This window comes from Cnephaeus nilssonii (genome assembly GCF_951640355.1).
Source record: "Cnephaeus nilssonii genome assembly, chromosome: 11".
NCBI classification, from domain to species: Eukaryota; Metazoa; Chordata; class Mammalia; order Chiroptera; family Vespertilionidae; genus Cnephaeus; species Cnephaeus nilssonii.
In genome coordinates this window covers 49,202,267-49,224,896 of record NC_137082.1, presented here as the reverse complement: position 1 = coordinate 49,224,896, position 22,630 = coordinate 49,202,267, and the positions used below count along the sequence as shown (strand labels likewise).

Sequence of the window (22,630 nt, the reverse complement as noted above, 5' to 3'; positions counted from 1 at the left end):
GATTATACCTAGGACTGATATTTGTGATAAATCTATGTTTAACTTTTTGGGGAAGAGCCAAGCTGTTTACCACAGCAGTTACACCACTTTACATTCCTTCCAGCAGTGCATGAGTGTTGTCATTTCTCTACATCCTTACCAACACTTGTTACTGTTATATCTTTGGAGAAGCATCTATTCAAGTTCTTTTCCTGTTTTTGAATTGTTTTGTTGTTGTTGAGTTGTCTTTATATATTCTGGACGTTAATCCCTTATCAAATATATGTTGCAAAATTTTCTCCAATTCTGTGGGTTGTCTTTTCACTCTCTTGATAATGTCCTTTGATGCATACAGAAGTTTTTACTTTGATGAGGTCTTCCTGTGCTTAAATCCCAAGGCTCTGCTGGAGGGAAAGGCCTGATCCCACACACATGACATTTTATACAAGCCAAGGTGTTACAGCAGCCCTGATTCAGCTTAACACCTGGTTAGATCCAAAAGATCAGCCCATAACCCAAGTCTTATGGTCAAAGGGCAAGTCATTACCATGAGAAATTATTATGTACTTCACTTTAGCTCTTTGATACAAATGTTTGATATATAATCACAAATGAAGCGAATTGTGATAGCACAGAAAAATGTCTCCCATAATTAGGAGAAAAAAGTCATTAGAAACATATCTATAGATGTCAAATATGAGAACTTTAAAGCTACCATTATAAATAATATATTTTAAATAAGCATAATAATTATTAGAGGAACATATGGACAAGATTAGTAAAAATATGGAGAGATGGAGACTGTAAAAAAGAACCAAATACAAATTTTACAACCAAGAATTACAATTTCTAAAATAATGACTTCATTGTATTTTATTTTATTTATTTTTTAAAATATATTTTTATTGATTTTAGAAAGGAAGGGAGAGGGAGAGAGAGATAGAAACATTAATGATGTGAGAGAATCATTGATTGGCTGCCTCCTGCATGCCCCCTACTGGGGATTGAGCCCGCAACCTGGGCATATGCCCTTGACCGGAATCGAACCCAGCACCCTTGAGTCCACAGGCCGACGCTCTATCCACTGAGCAAAACTGGCTAGGGCTTCTTCTTCTTTTTTTTTTTTTTTTACTTTAGTTTTCTGTGAAAAAAATACATTTTAGTGATTTAAAAATTCAAATTTTTAATGATAGTGAATGATTAAAAGTATAGGTTTAGAATATGTCAATTAAATTCACTTAAAGTATGCATTTAATTTTCATTCCAAGTTTTAATTTTTTGGTGTGACAATACCAGTATACATTTATGTATTTTTCAATTATTGCTGGTATTTTACATTTTATACCCGAGATGCTATTTTAACTATACTTTTTTGTTTAACTCTTCTTTTGAAAGGGAATATTTTCTGCCTTTTGTCTTAATTCATACTTTTCTGATACAGTATTTGTTAGGAATCCTCTGCCACCAATAAGACAATCACCTATTAAGCCCATCACACTTATCCTATGGTTGACTTTTTTTCTTCATGTTCCCAGGAAATGTTTGGAACTTTTTTACGTTTTCCAAACACAGCTGGCTCTGAAACTGCTCCAGTGCCTGAGAGTCACGGATGCTCCTCACTTCTATGGCCTGCCTTCCCTTGAGAGGACCTTACGAGGGATGGCTCACCTCACAGCACTGCCCGGGTGGAGCTCACATTCTCCTCTTGCAAAGCCACTCGAAATTTGTGGGAAGTACTTATCAGGTCTCCTAGAAGTAAGTAAAAATAACCAGTGACTGTAACAGCAATAGCAATCCTCAAGTAATAGTTGTTTACTATTTATTCATCACCTCCTGTGTGCCAGGCATGGGTAAGTTTTAAAGATTTTTATTAACAAATATGTAGGAATATTTGTTTTAATTGTGGTAAAATTTACCATCTTAACCATTTTTAAATGTATAAATGGAGAATATTACATACACTTTATGTGGTTAGGATTCAATTCAGATATTTCAGTAGCAAATGATATATTTGGCCTTATTTACCGTTCAGAGTAATGCTGCTGTGAACTTGCTTACATTTGTTTTTCAGGTCATCACTTCCTTTTACGTGGAACGTGGAGGAAATGCCATGTCCTTCATGGGAAAGGGGGTGACAAAGAGCACGATTCTTTGCTTGCTTCACTTATCTCATGAGATGATGGCCGAGGCCCAGAGCTCGGTGAGAGCATTGAGAGCTGTCCGTCTTCTGAGCAGTTGTTAGAAAAGGAATGTGCGATGTCTAGTACATTTTGAGCCTATATGTTTACTATATGAAAATATTTCTTTTGAGTTTTCTTCTTGGAGACAAAAATGACCTTTGACTAAGATGTTTCTTTGTAGTTGTATATTATAAAAATCTGAATTTTTTTATTTGAAATCTGTTTTGATTGAAATCTGCCTTGTGAGCTACATTGTTTCTAAATCATAGGGAAAATAGATGTTCTGAAGAAAAATATGGTATAATTAGCTTTTTAAGGGGAAGCTAATATTTTTGTTTGCCTTGTTTTGGCTAAATTAATGAATTAAAACCAAGTCTTAAGTGTATTTTTACTTTGTTTTGATTTTTTTAAATTAAGAGTTATTTAAACTCCCTATATTTTATTCTTAGAGACTTCCCTAATGTGTTTCTGTTTCTTTTTTATTTTTTACATTTTAGGAGTGGATACCACTTTGGTTCTTGCCTTTGGGTGGTCATGGTGAGGAGCACACTCCTATGCAGCAAGGATTGGCTTGGCTGATTCCGTTGTGGGTGGATCGAGACCCAGAGGTCAGTGTGAAGAAAAGTTGAGTTATGATGGGTAGATAAAAAACAAAGGACATAAAGCATATGCATATACATATTCCTGTCTTCCAAAATGAGACCATTGTAGTGACTATACCTTAAACTTTACTTAATCCCATCTTAGCTTGGGCTGCTGCAACAAAATACTGTAGAGTTGGGGAAGGGAAGGACTTGAAGAACAAAATTTTATTTTCTCACAGTTCTGGAGGCTGGGAGTATTAGGTGAGGGCTCTGTTTCTTGCCTTCAGATGGCCACCTTCTCATCAGATCAGGACCCACCCTTAAGACCTCATTGAACTTTCATAACCAGCTGAAAGGCCTGTCTTCAAATACAGTCACATCTGGAGTTAAGGCTTCAATATATAAATTTTGGGGGTATATGTTTCAGTTCTTAGCACCCCCTCTTCATCAGATTCATTAGGATACAGATTAAAAACAGAAAAAAAGAACAGTGAAAAGTATTAGAAAAACCCAGCTATTTTCAACCTATTTAGAAGGATAGCTGCCAAGTGACATTTGAATGTCATTTAATAGAATAGTTCCATTATAGTGCAAAGTTTTATATTAGTAACACATTTTCTATATGGTTGTCATACAGAAAACTGTACATATTTAACATGCACAACTTCATGTGTTTGGAGAAACTATCACATCAATGCCATAAACATATCCTTCACCTCTAACAGTTTCCTCCTGCCTTCTCTTTGTTTGTTTGTTGAATTTTATGATTAGCAAATGTTTAAGTCTGTAATACAGTACTGTTATCTTTGTCCACTGTCCGCTAATTTCAAGCAGGAAATGATTATATCCTATCATACTAAAAACTTTGATTTACAGAGCTATTATTTGATCTGAACCTAGAGGTTACATTTTTTAGACACATTGAACTTGGACTTCCTGCAAGTTTCTCCCATGAACTTGTTGCTGGACTATATCATGACTACATTTTTTTTTGTTGCTTTATCGTTATTAGTGCAACCCTATTTTGGGGATCAGAAGTCAGAAATTCACCAAAATGCGTAACTTGTGGAGCTGTGGTACTACGGGAAAACACCACATCAATCTTATTTGAAATATTGAAAAAAATTATTTTGGGTAAAATACTAAATGTCTTATAAAAAATAATTTCATTACTTCTTTTTGAAAAGAAGGTTCAAAAAAGTTAAAACCATTTATTTGTAAGAGACACTAAGGAAGGTAGAACAAAATAATTGGTAGTCTCCTTAAAAATGAGGGAGAGACAGGAATTGGTTCATTAAAGATATGTAAGTGCTCTGCTTTCCCTAGAAAAAGTCTTGTAAGCTATATTTTTTATTCTAATTTATATCTGGTTTTGATTTTTTTGGGACATTTGCTTTTATTTAACTTTTCCCCCTATATTATTGCTTTCTTGAATCGTGGAATAGTATTTTATTCATTCATAAACTTATATAGGGCACTGTTTTCTACCAGTGTCTTTTATAATTTAGGATCATCAAGACAATGTCATAAAAGTATGATATCTTATGTACCAGAAAAATTAAGAATTTATAGTAGGGAATCAGATTCTTTGATTTGACAACCTTCTTTTAATTTTTAAATTTTTATTTTTTAATCTTTATTGTTGAAAGTATTATAGATGTCCTCCTTTCCCCTGTCTCCCTCATTGAACCCCTCCACCTGGCTCCCATCCTCTCCCCAGGCCTTCACCACACTATGGTCTGTCAATGGGCTGTGCATATATGCATATATAAGCTCATTGGTTAATCTCTTCCTGCCTCCCCCTTCCTTATCTTGAACAGGTGAGGTTCACTTCTCTGGGATTAGGATCTGCACTGACCACCCTAGAAACTGGCTGTGTGGCCTTGGCCAACAGCTGTCAGAACATTTCTGGTGGGCTCTGGGGAACTGTGGTAAACATTCTTCTGGACCAGTTGGAATGCAGCATGGTGCGCCGGGAGGTAGGCCTGTCTGTTTAGCACCTCCTCCCCTTTCCCTTAGAAATGCATGTGATGGTCCTATGATCATACCAACTCCCTATTGAACATGGTGGACTGACCCTTGACCATCATCTCTTATGCCTGCAAAAACCCAAATAAAATTGGTAGTAGAGAATGAAAAATACCGTACTTTCCAGCATATAAGACGACTGGGCATATAAGATTTTCCTGGGTTAAAAAGTCGTTTTATACGCCGAAAAATATGATATATTGGACTATATTGATGGGATTAGATATAATGGATTAGATATATTGGACTACCATATTTTCCGGCATATAAGACGACTTTTTAACCCAGGAAAACCTTATATGCCCAGTCGTCTTATACGCCGGAAAATACGGTATATTAATTCACAGTAAATATTGGAGTCCTTTTAATGACCTGTTGACATGTGCAATTGACCCATGCATGATACATGTTTTTGTTACTAAATTTCAATATGTTGGTTATTTCAGAGGTGGCAACAAGGTGGCAGTATTGACTTCTTTTTTTTAATTTCAGGCTGCGTTTATTCTTCAGAATCTCCTTGTAATTCCAATGCCATCAGTAATTGTAAAGGATTATACTTGGCAGGTGGGTGACTTTAAACAATGATCTACCTAGTAGATAGTTGAGATTAATTGATGATAAAGTTTCAGCATATATATATTTAATTACTGATGAATTTTCATACAAGGCAATAGGTTCTCTTAAAAGAAAATACAGAAATTTTATTCATGCTTGATCAGATTTATAAATTCTGCTCTGTAGTGGTAAAGTAATTTTATTATTATTTTTTTCATCCTCACCTGAGGATATGTTTTTACTGATCTGAGCCGGGGGTGGTGTGAGGGGGAGAGGGAGAGAGAGAGAGAGAGAGAGACATCAATTGATCAGTTGCCTCCTGTATGTACGCGCTCTGACAGGAAATTGAACCCACAACCTTTTGGTGCACTTAACCAGCTGAACCACCCACTAGGGCTGCAGTGGCAAAGTAATATTAAACAGAAATGAGTTCACACGGTGTTTACTATGCACGTGTTACACAAGTGGTCATGTCTATTTGGCTTCTTCATCTAAAATAGTTGCTGAACGTTTAACATTTGTGACCTCAGCATTTTTGAGGAGTGCAGCCTACTAAGCTGTTGTAATACTCTTTAAATAGGTGTGTCTTCTCGTGATTAGATTCAGATTCCGTAGTTCTGCAGAGAAGCCGTGGAAGTACGTGTTCTCAGTGCAGTGTATCAGGAGACCTGCTTTCTCTGTCCCATTACTGGGGATACTAACTTTGCTCACTTGGTTGAGGTAAAGTCCCCTGTGTTATTCATTGTGGAGTTACGGGAGATACTTTGAGACTGTATAAATATCTATTTCTCATCAATTTTCTTTCATTAGTTTTAACTTTTTTCCACTCGAGATTCTTGTCTAAAGCAGTTGTTACAGAATGATTGCCAAATGGTGATTTTCTAATTCCATCATTTCTTCTACATTTATTACATTTTACTCTAAGGAAGAGCTTTCCTTTGTTCCCTGTTTATTTTATTTTTTTTTCACTTTTTTTAATTTACACCAGTATGAACTTCAGGAAACTTAGTTTGTTTCATGGGTTAAATCTGTTTGTCATTATTTATTTAGATGTTTAAATTGTTCCAGATTTGCCCAAAAGGAGCCCCTTCATGAAGAGTTTTGTGTCCTTTTCACATGTCTTCAACAGTCTTCCTCACTTTCTGGTACAGCAAGATGTTCTAGACTTTTCCAGCCCCAGTCTGGAATCAGACATCTCCTCAAAAGCCCTGATTTCTGTTGATAGAGGTGTGGGTTCTAGATATGCCCATTGTTTCGGGGGGAGATGTCATTAGTTCCGTGCATTCTTAGTGGGCACAGCTGTAAACTGTCTGCATATGTGTTTGTGTGTGTTTTAGATAGTGGTCATTTATAGTCATAGTATAGATTATTTTCATATTCAACGTGATAATTATCAGTGCACATTTTTCATTCTTTAATGTATTCATCACAAGTCATTATGAGTATTGATTTAACAAAACAATAAGTACTTAGTATTAGAGAAGCAATATCATCTTAACTATATTCATAATTTATATGTAGTTAAGGTTTTCTTATGTAATTAGGATCATTTTTCCAATTTCTTGATTGCATTATAGCATTTAAAAATTTTGTTATATATCAAAATATTTTTTTTCTTCTGGAAAATATTAATTCTCTGTTCACAAATGTAATGTTTATTTTGTTTCCATTTCCTTCTGAATCATAGCTAATGGATATATTAGAACTTTGATGCTAGGAGTAAAATATTTTTAAATATTAATATAATAGCTTACTAGAGGCCCGGTGCATGAAATTCGTGCACGGAGGGGGGTTGTCCCTCAGCCCAGCCTGTACCCTCTCCAATATGGGACCCCTCGAGGGATGTCCGACTGCCTGTTTAGGCCTTATCCCGGTGGGCAGTCGGATCCCTAAATGGGCAGTCGGACATCCCTCTCACAATCCAGGACTGCTGGCTCCCAACTGCTTGCCTGCCTGCCTTCCTGATTGCCCCTAACCGCTTCTGCCTGCCAGCCTGATCACCCCCTAACCACTCTGCTGCCAGCCTGTTTGCCCCCAACTTTCCTCCTCTGCCAGCCTGGTCACCCCTAACTGCCCTCTCCTGCAGGGTTGATCACCTCCAACTGCCCTCCCTTGCAGGCTTGGTCCCTCTCAATTGCCCTCCCTTGAAGGCCGGGTGCCTCCCAACTGCCCTCTCCTGCTGGCCATCTTGTGGTGGCCATCTTGTGTCTGCATGAGGGCAGGATCTTTGACCACATGGGGGCAGCTATATTGTGTGTTGTAGTGATAATCAATCTGCATATTACTCTTTTATTATATAGGATAGAGGCCTGGTACAGGGGTGGGGGCCAGCTGGTTTGCCCTGAAGGGCGTCCCGGATCAGGTGGGGGTTCCCTTGGGGTGTGGGGCGGCCTGAGCGAGGGGCCTGTGGTGGGTTTGCAGGCTGGCCATGCCCCCTGGCAACCCAAGCGGAGGCCCTGGTATCTGGAATTTATTTTCCTTCTACAATCAAAACTTTGTAGCCTGGAGCGGAGCCAAGCCTGGGGCTCCCTCCGAGGCTGGCAGCCATTTGTGTTGGGGTTATAATTGAAACTTTGTAGCCTTAAGCGGGTGGGCCCGGCCAGGGTGTGCGGAAAGCTTTGCTTCCCTGTTTCCGGTGGCAACCCTGGCCTGCTCTCTCAAGCTCCATTCTGCCGCCATTTGTTTGAATTTGTTTACCTTCTATAATTGAAACTTTGTAGCTTGAGTGGAGGCTTAGGCCTGGCAAGGGCAGGCGGAAAGCTTGGCTTGCTCTGTTACCTGGGAAACCTTGCTCTCTGTGGCTGTAGCCATCTTGGTTTGGGTTAATTTGCATGCTTGCTCTGATTGGATGGTGGGCGTGGCTTGTGGGTGTGTTGGAGGTATGGTCAATTTGCATGTTTGTCTATTATTAGATAGGATTACATCCTTGAAAATAATATTTTCAAATTAAATATTCTATGACATAATTAATTTTTTTCTTTGCAAATTCATTTGTAATGGCACCTAGTGATTTGAAGTGTTTTCTTGCTTTGCATACTGTCCTTCTCTGCTTCCCTGGCAATTCTGCAGATGATCTGGCAGCCCCAGCACTCACCTGAGGGCAGGGCTGGTAAGAATATAGACATCCTAAGTCAGAGCAATTGGACTGAGCTGATCTCCCCAGTCCATGGTATGACAGCCCCATCAATTACTGCTGGACTGTGGAGCGGAGCCTGGCCTGTGCATGAAAGCTCCATTGTTCTGGCCCTTGTAGCATTAGTCATCTGGAAAGCTGAGTCAGACCATCTTTGTGCGTATGCTGGGCTTGCCTTCACTGCCTGAGTAAAGCTCTGTTGTTAAAATGCTATTGCCACTAGGAAGCTTGGGCCTGTGGAGATTCAGGCTTAATGTTTAGTTAAACAAAATCAAATGAAAAATAAATAATGGTTGTGTAATATGTATGTATTTCAGATAATTTGGTTTTCTTAGAGAAGTTAAAAATACTTTGAATGAACTTACAATGAAATTCACTATCCCTCTCCATTCACAGAGACAGCTTTGCCTCCTACTGATTTTAATTCTTCAGCATGCTTGCAATAATGTTTGTTCCTGTGCTGTGTCGACACATAGGATTTAGCTCATTTAAACAATCTCCTCCAATGTAGTTCTATTACCTTCTTACTTTCTCCACTGGTTGCCCTGCTGTTTCTGGTTCTGTTATCTATGTATCCCGTCTCTTGGCTCCATTTAGAAGGCAAGAGAATGTGGCTGAGATGTTCCTATCTTTTTATTAGCGTCTCCCCACTTCTACTGCTAATCTTTGCCAGTTTTATCTTTACTTTTACTTTGTGAAGGCTGATTGCGTTTACATTCTCTTCTGCAGCCTCCATTTATCTATGTAGGTTGATTCTAAAAAGTGAAAACCACTAATTCGCTACAGACCCACTATTGGGCAGTGGCTACACTTTCTAATCTCTGCTTCCAGGACCATGACCACTCTGGCGTGTGTGTGTGTGTGTGTGTGTGTGTGTGTGTGTGTGTGTGTGATTAAAAATATTTATTTGGGTGATTTTTTTCAAACCTTAGCATTTTTATTTATTTCTTACACTGTGAGTTTATATCATAGCTCAAGTTTTTCTAAGCTGTTAATCATCCTTTTTCTTTAGTTATAATTTCCTGGTGGGAAGTGTGTGTCGGTGCCTGTGGCTGTTCCCCTGGGCAGGGTTAGTTCAGCAGAAAGGAAAGTGGCAGTCAGCTTTCACTGTGGATATTGATAGGCCATGCATTCTCTCTAGCTTATTCATAGGTACAAAGACTAATTGTGAATGTAATTACTTGGACCACATTATTTCTGATATTTTAATACTTATTGTTTTTTGTAGGTTGTAAAGTAGCTTTTTGAGTTTATGGCTTAAGTACATAATTACTTGATTAAAGTTGCACCATTTTATAGAAGAACTAGAAGCCCGGTGCACGAAATTTGTGCACGGAGGGGGTTTGTCCCTCAGCCCAGCCTGTACCCTCTCCAATCTGGGACTCCTGGAGGGCAGTCGGACATCCCTCTCACAATCCTGGACTGCTGGCTCCCGACTGCTTGCCTGCCTGCCTTCCTGATTGCTCCTAACCGCTTCTGCCTGCCAGCCTGATCACCCCCTAATCACTCCGCTGCTAGCCTGGTTGATGCTTAACTGCTCCCCTGCCCAGCCTGTTTGCCCCCAACTTCCCTCCTCTGCCAGCCTGGTCACCCCTAACTGCCCTCTCCTGCAGGGTTGATCACCTCCAACTGCCCTCCCTTGCAAGCCTGGTCCCTCTCAACTGCCCTCCCTTGCAGGCCTGGTCCCTCACAACTGCCCTCCCTTGCAGGCCGGGTGCCTCCCAACTGCCCTCTCCTGCTGGCCATCTTGTAGTGGCCACCTTTTGTCCACATGGGGGCAGGATGTTTGACCACATGGGGGCAGCCATCTTGTGTGTTGGAGTGATAGTCAATCTGCATATTACTCTTTTATTAGATAGGATAGAGGCCTGGTGCATGGGTGGGGGCCAGCTGGTTTGCCCTGAAGGGTGTCTCGGATCAGGGTGGGGTTACCTTGGGGCGTGGGGTGGCGTGAGCAAGGGGCCTGTGGTGGTTTGCAGGCTGGCCACGCCCCCTGGCAACCCAAGTGGAGGCCTTGGTATCTGGAATTTATTTTCCTTCTACAATTGAAACTTTGTAGCCTGGAGCGGAGCCAAGCCTGCTGCTCCCTCCGGGGCGGCAGCCATTTCTGTGGCAGTTAATTCACCTTCTACAATTGAAACTTTGTAGCCTTAAGCGGGTGAGCCCGGCCAGGGTGTGCGGAAAGCTTTGCTTCCCCTGTTGCTGCCGGCAACCCTGGCCTGCTCTCTCAAGCTCCATTCTGCCGCCATTTGTTTGAATTTGTTTACCTTCTATAATTGAAACTTTGTAGCTTGAGTGGAGGCTTAGGCCTGGCAAGGGCAGGCGGAAAGCTTGGCTTGCTCTGTTACCTGGGAAACCTTGCTCTCTGTGGCTGTAGCCATCTTGGATGGGGTTAATTTGCATACTCGCCCTGATTGGCTGGTTGGCGTGGGTTGGCTGGCGGGCATGGCTTATGTAGCGGAGTGATGGTTAATTTGCATATTACCATTTTATTAGAGAGATTTTAAATTAAATGGCCCCTCAAGAGATGGAGTGAAGCCTCTGCCTTCAGTGGGTCATTGGGCAGCAAAGACGTAGAGTGCTGGGAAGTAATGAATGCCCTAGGCCTGCTGCACAGGACAGGCAGGGGAGAGGCCAGTTCGCACCTGGGGAGTGTGGGGAGACAGTGGGTCTTTTTGAAGAAATCATGTGATAATTCACTGTCTCTCTTTCTCTCCCTCTTTTCCTCCAGGGCCCCTGTGTCCATGATGAGGACTCTGGTCTGTCGCTGGTAGGAAAGCCCGCGCTGCAGGCTCTCTTGTATCACTGCCATTTCTATGAACATTTGCATCAGATGGTGAAACATTGTTACCTGGGACTATATATCTTTGATTCGAGTTGTTCTGCTCCTAATGGAACTTCAGAAAGCAGTGATTTAAATGGTAAGTACATTATATTTAGATTTTTATAAAATGAAACACCTTTTAAAATGTTAAAGACCAGTGTATTTGTTATAAAATGTTTGAAAAATAATGCCAAGTACACAGGGAAAATTGGTTTCTTCTCTGGTTCCACTTTCCTTTGTTGCATTAGGGTGTATTTTCCTCCAGGCATCTTCCTCTATAGCTTTTGTTTGTTTTATATAATTGTGTTCATATCTTATGTACATTTTTGTATCCTCTTCTTTCACTAAACATTGCATAAGCATTTTTCTACATTATAAATACTTCATAGAAACCATTTCTGAAATCATATAAATGTTTCATAAGTTTTCATACCCTTCAGCAAAGTTTTATACTTTCCTCTACTATTGTTTTGAACTTTGGAAAGGTTCATCCTAGGCAATCAAGAATAAGACCTTCTCCTACCAAGTTCTCTGATTTGTTTTGCTAATATAGTAAAAGTTATTTATATTTGGCATGTTACTCATTTATCAAAATATCTTGCTGAAACTTTTTCATTTCTGTTTGTAGATTCTCATGGAGTATAAGACCTTAGCACGTAGATAATAATTATGTCTTATATTAATTTCTAATGATTTAAAAATAAAAATAAATTTTAAAATAAATTTTAAAGTAATTTTTTAAAAATCTTGACATAATTTCACACTTACAGAAAAGGTACAAGAATTCCCAAATGTTAACATTTTATAATATTTTCCCCCATGCCATGTATATGCATAAAATTTACTTGTATGCATATGTATGTATGTATTTTTCTGAGACATTTAAGAGTAAATTGGAGACATGCAGATTCTTTATCATGAAGTATTTAAAAGTAAATTTCTAATTCACTTTTCTGCTCATTTCTTGGAGGAATTAAGAGGAAAATTACATTTGATGACATTTTGGACATTCTAAATAAATGTCCATCTTTATTAGGAAAGTGACCCATTTAATTGGATATCTTTGGACCTGTGTTACTCAGAGCTTGGCCCTGGAGCCATGCAAATGTATGGCCCCTCCCTGATTTGGGGAATGGACAGATGTTCTGGAATTGGACCCAGGAACTGCTATAACAAGCTCTGTGTGATTCTTATGCACATTACATTTGCAATTTATCAAGAATGTGCTCTTGATAAATTGTGCTAGATTAAGCTAAAGCACAGTCAGCTAATTGCCTTAAATTTTCTGTAAAACAAGCTTTACATATAAATTAATTAGGCAAATAAAAATTAGGCCAACCTCTTCTCTTAGTTCTTGACTGGTTTCATGTGATGACTGTTTTTCTGATAATTGTTACAGTGCCCAGGAGACTATTCGCTTGACTCTTTTCCTGTTGTCACAGGTTTGGATGACTCACTCAAGTTTTGGAGGGCGCCATCTAGAATGTCCCATCAAGACCGAGACCCAAGTTCTCTCTCCACCTCGGAAACAATGGTACTTCCAAAGAATTCATAAGTGCTTCCTTTTGAATCTGTGAAACAATTTGAATTTACATAGTGGAGAGAGAAGCCTGGTAGGAATTCTAAGGTTTGTTTGGTTATAACAGCTGCAATTTACTGAAGTTCTGGCTGAGCAAAACGAGGGGCTGCCTTGTCATGTCCCTATACTGACCATCCTTTTAGATGAGTTTCCATCCTCTTTCCTATCTTCTCTGATTCAACCAAAACTTTAAATGTTTATAATAGTTATAGAAGAAGAGAACAGATCTTAACTGATAAATAATGCTTGAGTGCCCTGAAATTTTGCTTAAGAACAAAGCAGTTTGGAGACAGCTGACCCATTCAGAGATTCCAGGTGGTACTAATGGACACATTTCTATACACATGCATCAGACAGAAGCTCGTCTTGATCATATGAAATACCTGGAATTTATGTACACCTGCCTTTTTTTCTTTTTCTTCCCATTCATAAGTTGCTCTATTCTAAAAAGTTTGACACACTAATTATTTCTAAATAATAGTAGTAAATGGTACTGGTTTTCATTTGTTTTACAAGCACACAGAATCATTTATTCTCCACTGGAAAACAGTATGTTTTATTGTAAAGTGTTTTTGGAATAATTATTGTATTTGTAGAACCTAGGACAGAAAAGCTTGTCACCTGTGCTTCCAGGAGCAAAACAGTATGAGAATAATAGCTATTATACAGGCATTAATAGGAGTCACTTACCACACAGTTTCTTAAGAGACTGATACTTTTTCCTACAGTTTTAATTGTCTTTTATTTTTTTCTAGACTCAAAAGAGAAGAGTTGGTTTTCAGTGCTAAATTGAACCTTTATTTGGAAAAGTAGAATAATTACCCTGGTTCCACTAGATGTCATGCTTTCCTTTCCAAGCTAGAAATAGTATCTGTCTTTGTCGCAATAAGAGAAAGAATATGATTAAATGCAAAAAGGAGTTTATTAAGTTCACAGATGGGCAGCATTAATATGTGCTTAAAAGTAATTCTTCTTAGGTTACCCTGTTTGTTTAAAGGGCTGTTGACTAATCTGAAAGTCTTTGTACATTTTTCAGTTCTTTGCTCATAGTAGGTGTCCAGTAAAAAGTAATTGCTCTATTTAATGTTGAGCTATCTTAGTTATTTTGTAGATATCAAGGTGTATTTATCCTATACAAAAGAGACTTAAGTACAAAAAGTGAAAGCAAATCAAACTCTTGCATTTTTCAATGTTATAATAACATAAATCTTACAGATTAGTATACTGGATTTCCCGAGAAAAACTTTTGAAATATATTATTTGTTGTAATCAAATGAAGCACCTCTTTTAATGTGAAAACCTTTAACTTGTTTGTGTTAGGATGCAACATACACTTTGAGAAATATGTAGCAATGGAATCTGTTTTTTAAAAGAATTTTTATATATAGTCCTATGTTAGATTTATTTATTGAAGTTTCTCAAAAGACTGGTATTATCCATTAGAATTTTTACAGTCAACTCTTTTCTTTCTTTTTTTGACTTCCAAACAAGAGTTTGGGCATCAGTGGCTTTTTACCAAATTAGGGATTTTTATTCACTGAAGTAGTTTAATTACCCTAATTCTGCTCATCTTATCATGCCCGACATACTCTATCTCTTTGTCCCAACAGGAGAAAAATCTGGAGAATTCATTTATTATACCAGTATTATTTTAAACCTAAGCTCTCAGTACCTAGACCAATTAAACCTTTCTCAGCATAAGAAAAATTTAAAATTACAAATTGAAGCATCCGTTGCATGATGAAAATCTTGCTAATAAGCTTATGTGGTTATTTATATAACTGTTTAGTGTATCTCACAGATTTAACAAAGGATGCAGTTTATTGATTGGTGTTTTGCTTTTCCATTCAGTCTTTCTAAGGAAAGCTTTATGATTGATTTGGGTCAGATCCTTAGATTATACCATAGGGACTTTATGGTGTAATCTAACGGATATTAGTTCAGTTGCTTGGCTCTGGAAGGATTGGAATTTTGTAAATTACACATAGAGTAAGGGCTGTCATTGTCACCTCGGGGGTATTGCCCTTGTAAATAAGCCAGTTCAGAAATGGCTTCTGTCTAGTTCAGTGGCCCCATCCCCAGGCAGTAGTTGTTTTTCTTGCTGAAGTCAGTTTTCTAGTTCTCAGAAGTATCCAAACTAGATAGGGGTTTATACCTAGTACATACCAGTGTGCTGCAGCAGCTTTATGACCAAATTTAGTCTTAAAAAAAAACAACATTTAAGAGAGAATAACGGAAGAAAATGAGGATTGTACTATGAGAAAAGATAGGGTACAAGTCTACTCATATTTTTTCCCTTTTATAACTAAATTTATTAGAGTGACATTGGTCAACATGAACATATAGGTTTCAGGGGTGGGTTTCTATGTTACAAGATCTGCATATTGCACTGTGTGCCCACCACCCAAAGTCAACTCTTCGGTCACCTTATATTAGGATCTCCTCCCCCGGCTTCCTCCCCTCTCTAGGCAGAGCCGAGAGCTCCCAACTACAGGGCTCTATCTGTGGACCAGCTGAACTTTCCTCCCTTCCCATCTCTACGTTTATTCCCGGTTGCCCACCTTCAATGTGCAGGTCTCTCAGGTGTGCCTCTATATTGAGCAGGGAATTTTTTGTTGAATTATAGTTGGTTAACTTGTTGAAATCTCAGGAGGGGAGGCCAGGGAATCTCTTATGCTGCCATTCTTCTGACATAAAGCACCTACTCACAATTTTAAAACATGGGAAAATAGAAGGTATGAAAAGTTTCTAAGGGATTTTAGATAAGGGTTAGCCAAGAGAGCTGAGTCTGTTTTTGGCTATGAAGAGATAAGATGTAATAGCTGTGAAGATACAGATAGATATTTCAGCAGAGTACTAGTAAAATGGCATGAAACATTAAAACTGATATTAGAGAAATATGGCTTGACTTTGTTTGATGGTAGTTGAAAGTTATTTCATAGACTGGAGAGCAGGCCAAGGACAGTTACCTCATTTTTGCCATGTTTTAAAAATGTTTGTACCCTATCTTTTTTCATACCACAAATCCTCATTTCCTTTGTTATCTTTACATTTTTAAAAAATTACCTGTTTAGGCACCAATGCTGCTTTTGATGAAAGAGGATGAAAGGTATTATGAATTCATTTTGACAAATAAAATATGCAACTCCTAAATGAACTTTGAAAAAATTTTAAAGTATCCAGTGAACTCCTTTGTTTCTGTAAGACAGAATACCAAGAAACGGGTTTTGAACATTTGATACATTTTCTTCATAAGATAAGAAATTGTTTTTAAACTCAAATTCTACTTTGATAAGGTAAATGGCTTTGTTGTTTCTTGCTATTTCAGAAGGACTCTCTTACAATTGTAACTGCTTATGTTACAATGAAACATGATTTAGAAATCTTCTTTAGTTATATCTATTTATAAGCACATTGATGAAAGGTTATTTTTAGTGTTTATAAGCAAAGAACTGTAGCTTAAGTAGCATCAGTTTCTCTGCACTGACAGGCCTTTATTGCCTCTGTAATACCAGTGTGGTGATAAGGCTACAAATATATAGACTCAGTTCAAGTAAAACTCACTTTCATTTGTCTTTTTATATAGATGTAAATTCGAAATCTCAGGATGTGTCATGTGGCAGATGTGAAAGTGAGAGAAAGTCTAGATTGTGGTTTTGCACATAGGCCATCTTAATGACTCGTCTAATGAGTTTGTGTGTGTACAAATGCACATACACGAGGTATCTGCTAAGACCCAAACTAAGAGGATTAGGTAGAGATGACTATTGATCCCTCTGGGATCTACTGGGACCCACAAAGTCTCAGAGTTCTTAACTTTTTATTTCAGTGCTAATCTAAAAAATGTTAATGTGACTACACTGAATATAAAATAAAACAATACAGCCTGTTTATGAGTTATTTACTTAGACTAAAATTTATCTAGGTTTATTTTTTGATAACTTTATGTGTGTAGCTTACGTTCTTGGCTACAGCTTCCTATCACTTATTTCTTGTTTTTGCAAAATGTCAAACTTGAAGTGGTGAGAGACGATTAAGGTCTTCAAGTTGAATGGAGGAACTTTAAAAACTGTATATTAATTTCATCTACCATTTTCTTCCAATTTATATTTTTTGTATTATCAGAAAATGTGAATGAACATAACCTTGGTTTTTGCTTTCATTCTATTTTATATATCAAGTCTAAGATACCCTACTTGAAGTGTTAGGATAAATGTGCCGTAATATGTAGGGAGGGTTATAGTATTTGAATGTGTGAGGCAGGATTGATTCCTAAGTTCACTTGACAGTTCAGGCCTTCTGCGTACACCGACATGGGCCTTATCCAGGTCTGTGAAGTTCATGCTATCGCAGAGAAATTAAATTGATGGTAAGAAAAAGAGTGATCACCTCTCTAGGTAAGGTATTTTTCACATAGGAGGTGCCAAACTCATCAGTTTGGGTTTCTTTAAATTGAGGGAGGCCACACAATCTTTTCATCTTATAAACCTGTAGTAAAATTGTGTTTGCCTTTTACAGAATTTCTGTTATATTTAATGTTTTCAAAAATGTTGTATTCTGAAACATAGAGTCAGCATATTGCCTAAGTTTTTAAAGAGTTTTTTTACAATATTGGGAGAGATAAGAAAAATATTTTAGTACTTATGGTAATTTTTTCATAGGTACTATTAAAATTTGTGTGTGCCTTTTGAAATTTTAAAAAGCTCTTTTGAGTTAAGAAATCAAGAAATTAATCCAAAGAAAATGGAAATACTCAAAGAGATATATGCACTCCATGTTCATTGCAGCATTTTTTACAATAAGCAGTATATGGTGACAACCTAACTATCCATGAATGGATGAACCAGTAAAGAAATTATGGTGTAAGTATGCAATGAAATATTATTCAGCCATAAAAAAAGAATGAAATCTTGCCATTTTGCAACAATAAGGGAGGACCTCAAGGGTATTATGCTAAATGAAATAATTCAAACAGAGAAAGACAAATACCATGTGATTTTTCTTATATGTGGAGTCTAAAAATAAATAAATAGAAAGATAATTAAGTTCATAAAAAACAGGTAATGCAAAATATCTCAAGGACATAGTGAATTATAGGTAAAGTGTATTTCAGCCTTTTAACATTTAGGTAATAAGAGAAAATAGGTCTTATTGGGACCTTAATATCCTTAATGGGCTTCAAATCAAAACTTCACTCCTGTGAGTTACTGATTTACATAAACTGTAACAGGTCCTATAAGAAAAAGTAGAAAATGCCACTCAAGCCCTGGCTGGTGTGGCTGGGTTGGTTGGAGTGTCATACCAAACACCAAAAGGTGGTGGGTCCAGTCCCCGTCAGGGCACATACCTGGCCAGGGCATGTGTGGGAGGCAACAGATCAATGTTTCTCACATCACTGTTTTTTTTTTTTTCTCTCTCTCTCTTTTGTCCTCTCTCTAAAATCAATTTAAAAAAGAAAAGAAAATGCTGTTCAAAAACTGTGATAACTCTCAAAATATGGAACGTTTTCTAGTAGCAAGTGTTTTCGACTAGCAAGTGTAGTTTTGCTATAAACCTTCTGTTTAAGGATATCTGTCTTGTGCTTCATTTCCCATGTGTAACAATTTTCTTGCTGGTTCATAGGTAGCATCTTCATCCGGGAGTGTGGGACTATCATCACCGGTGACCTCAGCTGCGTCTCTCCCGGAAGCCTCACACAACCAGTTTGTGGCTCCAGGTACCCTTTAGAAAGACATTCCACTTTCAGAAAGAAAAGTGACAAGTTGGTCCAGACAGATATTTTGAAACTAAATGTCTAGATAAGACCAAAATTAAATAAGTCCCAGAACAAAATGTCTAGATAAGAACAAAACGAAATGTCACAGAACATGATGGAATAAATTAGAATAAATATATCAGAGAGTTACAAAACAAATACTTTTAACTAATAAATGGGAATTTGCCATCCAAAAAATAGTCTGACTGCCATATGGTTCCTTCTTAGTTAAGCATAGATAACTGGGGAACTATGAATATTAGTTAACTTCATTTTTTTCCTTCCTTGGGAAAAAAACACTTTAATTTACCACAGTGATTGTGAAAGTGAAGAGAATCTGATCCTACGTGTTTTTCAAAGACTGTGCTTCCATTTTAAAGCACACAGAATTCATCGAGTCTTAGTTTCAAATAAGTAATGAGTAGCCTCGGATTTATTTTTATTAATCGCAATATGTAAACTTTACACTTTGTGTTAGGGACTGCTTCCAACTCTCTTATACTTCCACATGTATATACATGTACATGAACATATATAATTATACTTGAAGGTTAGAGTTTAGCATTGAATTCCTAACCTGCAGGGAATATACTGTCTAAAGAGAAAGTAATTTTAAACACTGAAGTATAAGCGTCTGCGCAGAAAATGCTTTCTAAAACTTCAGAAATACCTGCTTAAGACATTAGTCTGAATTTTTGTTTCAGTATTTGTTCCATAACTTCCTAAACCATTTCCCATTTTGGTTTTTAGCAGTTTATATTGATAGTATACAAAAGTGTTTAATTGTAGGAAATATTTTTTATTTTATTTTCTTGAGCTCAAAAGGAGCAAACTCGGATTGTTTAAATAGCTAAGGATACAGAATACGAAATTTTGATAACAAATTTCATGAATATTTATCTCTAAGACTATGTTATATTACTCTTTTTTTGAACAGCTTTATTGAAATATAATTCACATGCCATGCAGTCCACCCATTTTAAGGGTACAATTCATTGGTTTTAATATATTCACAGAGTTGTGCAGCTGTCACCACAATCAGTTTTAGGATATTTTCATCACTCCCAAAAGAAACCATGTATCCATTAGCAGTCACTGCCCCTCTCCGGCATCTTCCCCAGCCCTACACAGTCACTAATATACTTTCCCTCTTTATAGGTTTGCCGGTTTTTGGACATTTCATATACATGGAATCATACAACATGTGGCCTTTTGTGTCTGATACCTTTCACTTAGCATATGTTTTCAAGGTTTATTCATGTTATAGCATGTGTCAATACTTAATTCCTTTTCATTTCCAAATAATATTCTACTGCATCAATATGCCATCTGTTATTTACCCATTCATCAGTTGATGGTCATTTGTATTTGTTTTGCTTGGCTATTTTGAATAATAATGCTATGAACATTTATGTACAATTTTTTTGTGTGGACGTATGTACACTTGTGTGGGTTTTTTTGTTTCATTACTCTTGATTTGGATTATTTTCTTTTCAGGGACTGTGCTTAGAATGTATATTCATGCACAGTTTTGCCTGTCACCAATCGCTTCAGTGTATGTATTTGACAGAAAAAGTGTTCTCACCTTTTTGTGGAGTCTGCACAGTCCTTGTACGGTGCTGGAGAGCACTATACTTATGTTGTCAGTGAGCCTCAACAACAGAGCAGTGTGTGGTGCTTAGATGTCTTTAAATAGTATTAAGATACAATTTCTTGTAAGTGATAATGAGATTTTAGTTCTCTCAGTTGGAACGTCTTGCAGGATTTTCCAGTGCAGCTGGTTAGTCCTTTTATTTTTTATTCTGTTCTTCTTGATTAACTTTGGGATTATCATGTCCCAATGTGACTTAGAACAGGATAACAAGTATATTTCCTGGCATATACATTAGGGCCCCTTTAGACATCCAGCTTTTCATTTTTAAATTTAGTTTCTAACTTTTCTAAAAGAAAATTATTTTATGTTATAAGAAAACCATTAACAGGATCTCATGGTCTTTAAGCCTACATTTGATTTATAAAGTTCAATCACTACAAAATAAGAATGTTCGTATAATACTCTATTTGAGTATTATACATATAGATAACTGGGATAATTCTGTCCAGATAAAATATAAAAATTATATTGAATATATCGAGTGAGTGTGAGTTTCCTCAATGCTGTGCTCCTCCTGTTTTGCTCGTGTTCTTTTCTGCTGTATGCTTGCCCTGGAGATACATGCTGGAGACATGTAACACATAGTTTGTGAGTAGTGTTTAAAAATTTCCCTTAAAACTATTTGAACTTTTTCTGTGGAAGTACCTAAATTTTCCCAGTTTTATTTGATTCAAAAGGTAATATCTTTCTTGATAATATATAGTCCCAAAGTGCCTCCCTGAAAGAATTAATTAATTATAGAGGGAAAAATTATAACTTTATAGTGGAGAAACATAGTAGACCCCACTTTGATCAGAAGGTCAAAGTTCACACCACCAATAATGGGACAAGGAGGAATCATGATTCTCCTGATGTGGTGTGCTGAAGGTCTCCTCAGGAGGAAACGCCCAGCATCTGACCTTTTACCACATAACTAGTGTCAGGTCCTGAAAGACCAAGCAAGACAGAGCAGCTCCTTCAGGTGAGGACTTGAGCGTGATCCCGACCTGGATCCAAACAAGGAAAAGGACTTTTTCCTTTGCTATAGAGCAGTGGTCGCCAACCTTTCGGACCTCACGGACCACCGATTGGCGACCACTGCTCCAAAGGTTTCCTTAAACCAGCGGTCGCCAACCTTTTGGACCTCACGGACCACCAGTGGTCTACAGACCACTGGTTGGCAACTGCTGCTATAGAGGACATTCATGGGATAATATGTGTGATTTAGAAAAGATAGATTAGATAATACTGCTTATTCATTGTTAATTTCCTGGTTTTTTATTTTTTATTTTAATGAATCTTTATTGTTCAGATTACAATTGTTTCTCCTTTTTCCCCCCATATCTCCCCACCACCCAGTTCCCACCCCCCCTCTGCCCTTACCTCCCCCGTGCTGTCCTTATCCATAGGTGTATGATTTTTGTCCAGTCTCTTCCCATACTCCCCACACAGACATCCCTTTCCCCCTGAGAATTATCAATCCACTCCCGTTCTATGCCTCTGATTCTATTAAGTTCACCAGTTTATTCTGTTCCTCAGATTTTTAATTCACTTGACTTTTAGATTCACTTGTTGATAGATATGTATTTGTTGTTCATAATTTTTATCTTTCTTCTTCCTTTTCCTCTTTTTAAAGAATACCTTTCAGCATTTCATATAATACTGGTTTGGTGGTGATGAACTCCTTTAGCTTTTTCTTATCTGTGAAGCTCTTTATCTGACCTTCAATTCTGAATGATAACTTTGCTGGGTAGAGTAGTCTTGGTTGTAGGTTCCTGCTATTCATCACTTTGAATATTTCTTGCCACTCCCGTCTGGCCTGCATGGTTTCTGTTGAGAAATTAGCTGATAATCGTATGGGAGCTCCCTTGTAGGTAACTAACTGTTTTTCTCTTGCTGCTTGTAAGATTCTCTCTTTGTCTTTTGCCCTTGGCATTTTAATTATGATGTGTCTTGGTGTGGTCCTCTTTGGATTCCTTTTGTTTGGGGTTCTGTGCGCTTCCTGGACTTGTAAGTCTATTTCTTTCATCAGGTGGGGGAAGTTTTCGTTCATTATTTCTTCAAATAGGTTTTCAGCATCTTGCTCTCTCTCTTCTTCTGGTACCCCCATAATTCTGATGTTGGTTCGCTTGAAGTTGTCCCAGAGGCTTCTTACACTATCTTCAACTTTCTGAATTTTCTTCTCTTCATGCTTCTCTGGAGGAGTGTCCTTGGCCTCTTTGTATTCCAAATCTTTGAGTTGATTCTTGCGATCCTCTAGTCTGCGGTTGGGTCTCTGTATAATATTTTTTATCTCAGTCAGTGTATGTTTAATTTCTAGTTGGTCCTTTTTCATATCCTCGAGGGTCTCATTGAATTTATCGGCCTTTTCCATGAAATT

General features: G+C 37.6%; 1 protein-coding gene across 3 annotated transcripts in view; it reads left to right on the top strand.

Annotated features, from left to right (window-relative positions):
• RTTN (rotatin) overlaps nucleotides 1-22,630 on the top strand; it is a 115,651-nt gene that overhangs the window by 57,397 nt on the left and 35,624 nt on the right. For all 3 annotated transcript variants that reach the window (XR_013814187.1, XM_079784075.1, XM_079784076.1), the window contains 8 exons: nucleotides 1,515-1,734; nucleotides 2,051-2,179; nucleotides 2,657-2,767; nucleotides 4,564-4,722; nucleotides 5,264-5,335; nucleotides 11,191-11,380; nucleotides 12,726-12,817; nucleotides 18,485-18,578. Coding sequence is in view for 2 of the 3 variants with exons in the window: in XM_079784075.1 (XP_079640201.1) it covers nucleotides 1,515-1,734; nucleotides 2,051-2,179; nucleotides 2,657-2,767; nucleotides 4,564-4,722; nucleotides 5,264-5,335; nucleotides 11,191-11,380; nucleotides 12,726-12,817; nucleotides 18,485-18,578 (1,067 nt within the window). In the remaining variant the exon portion in view is untranslated. The remainder of the gene's footprint in view (nucleotides 1-1,514; nucleotides 1,735-2,050; nucleotides 2,180-2,656; nucleotides 2,768-4,563; nucleotides 4,723-5,263; nucleotides 5,336-11,190; nucleotides 11,381-12,725; nucleotides 12,818-18,484; nucleotides 18,579-22,630) is intronic.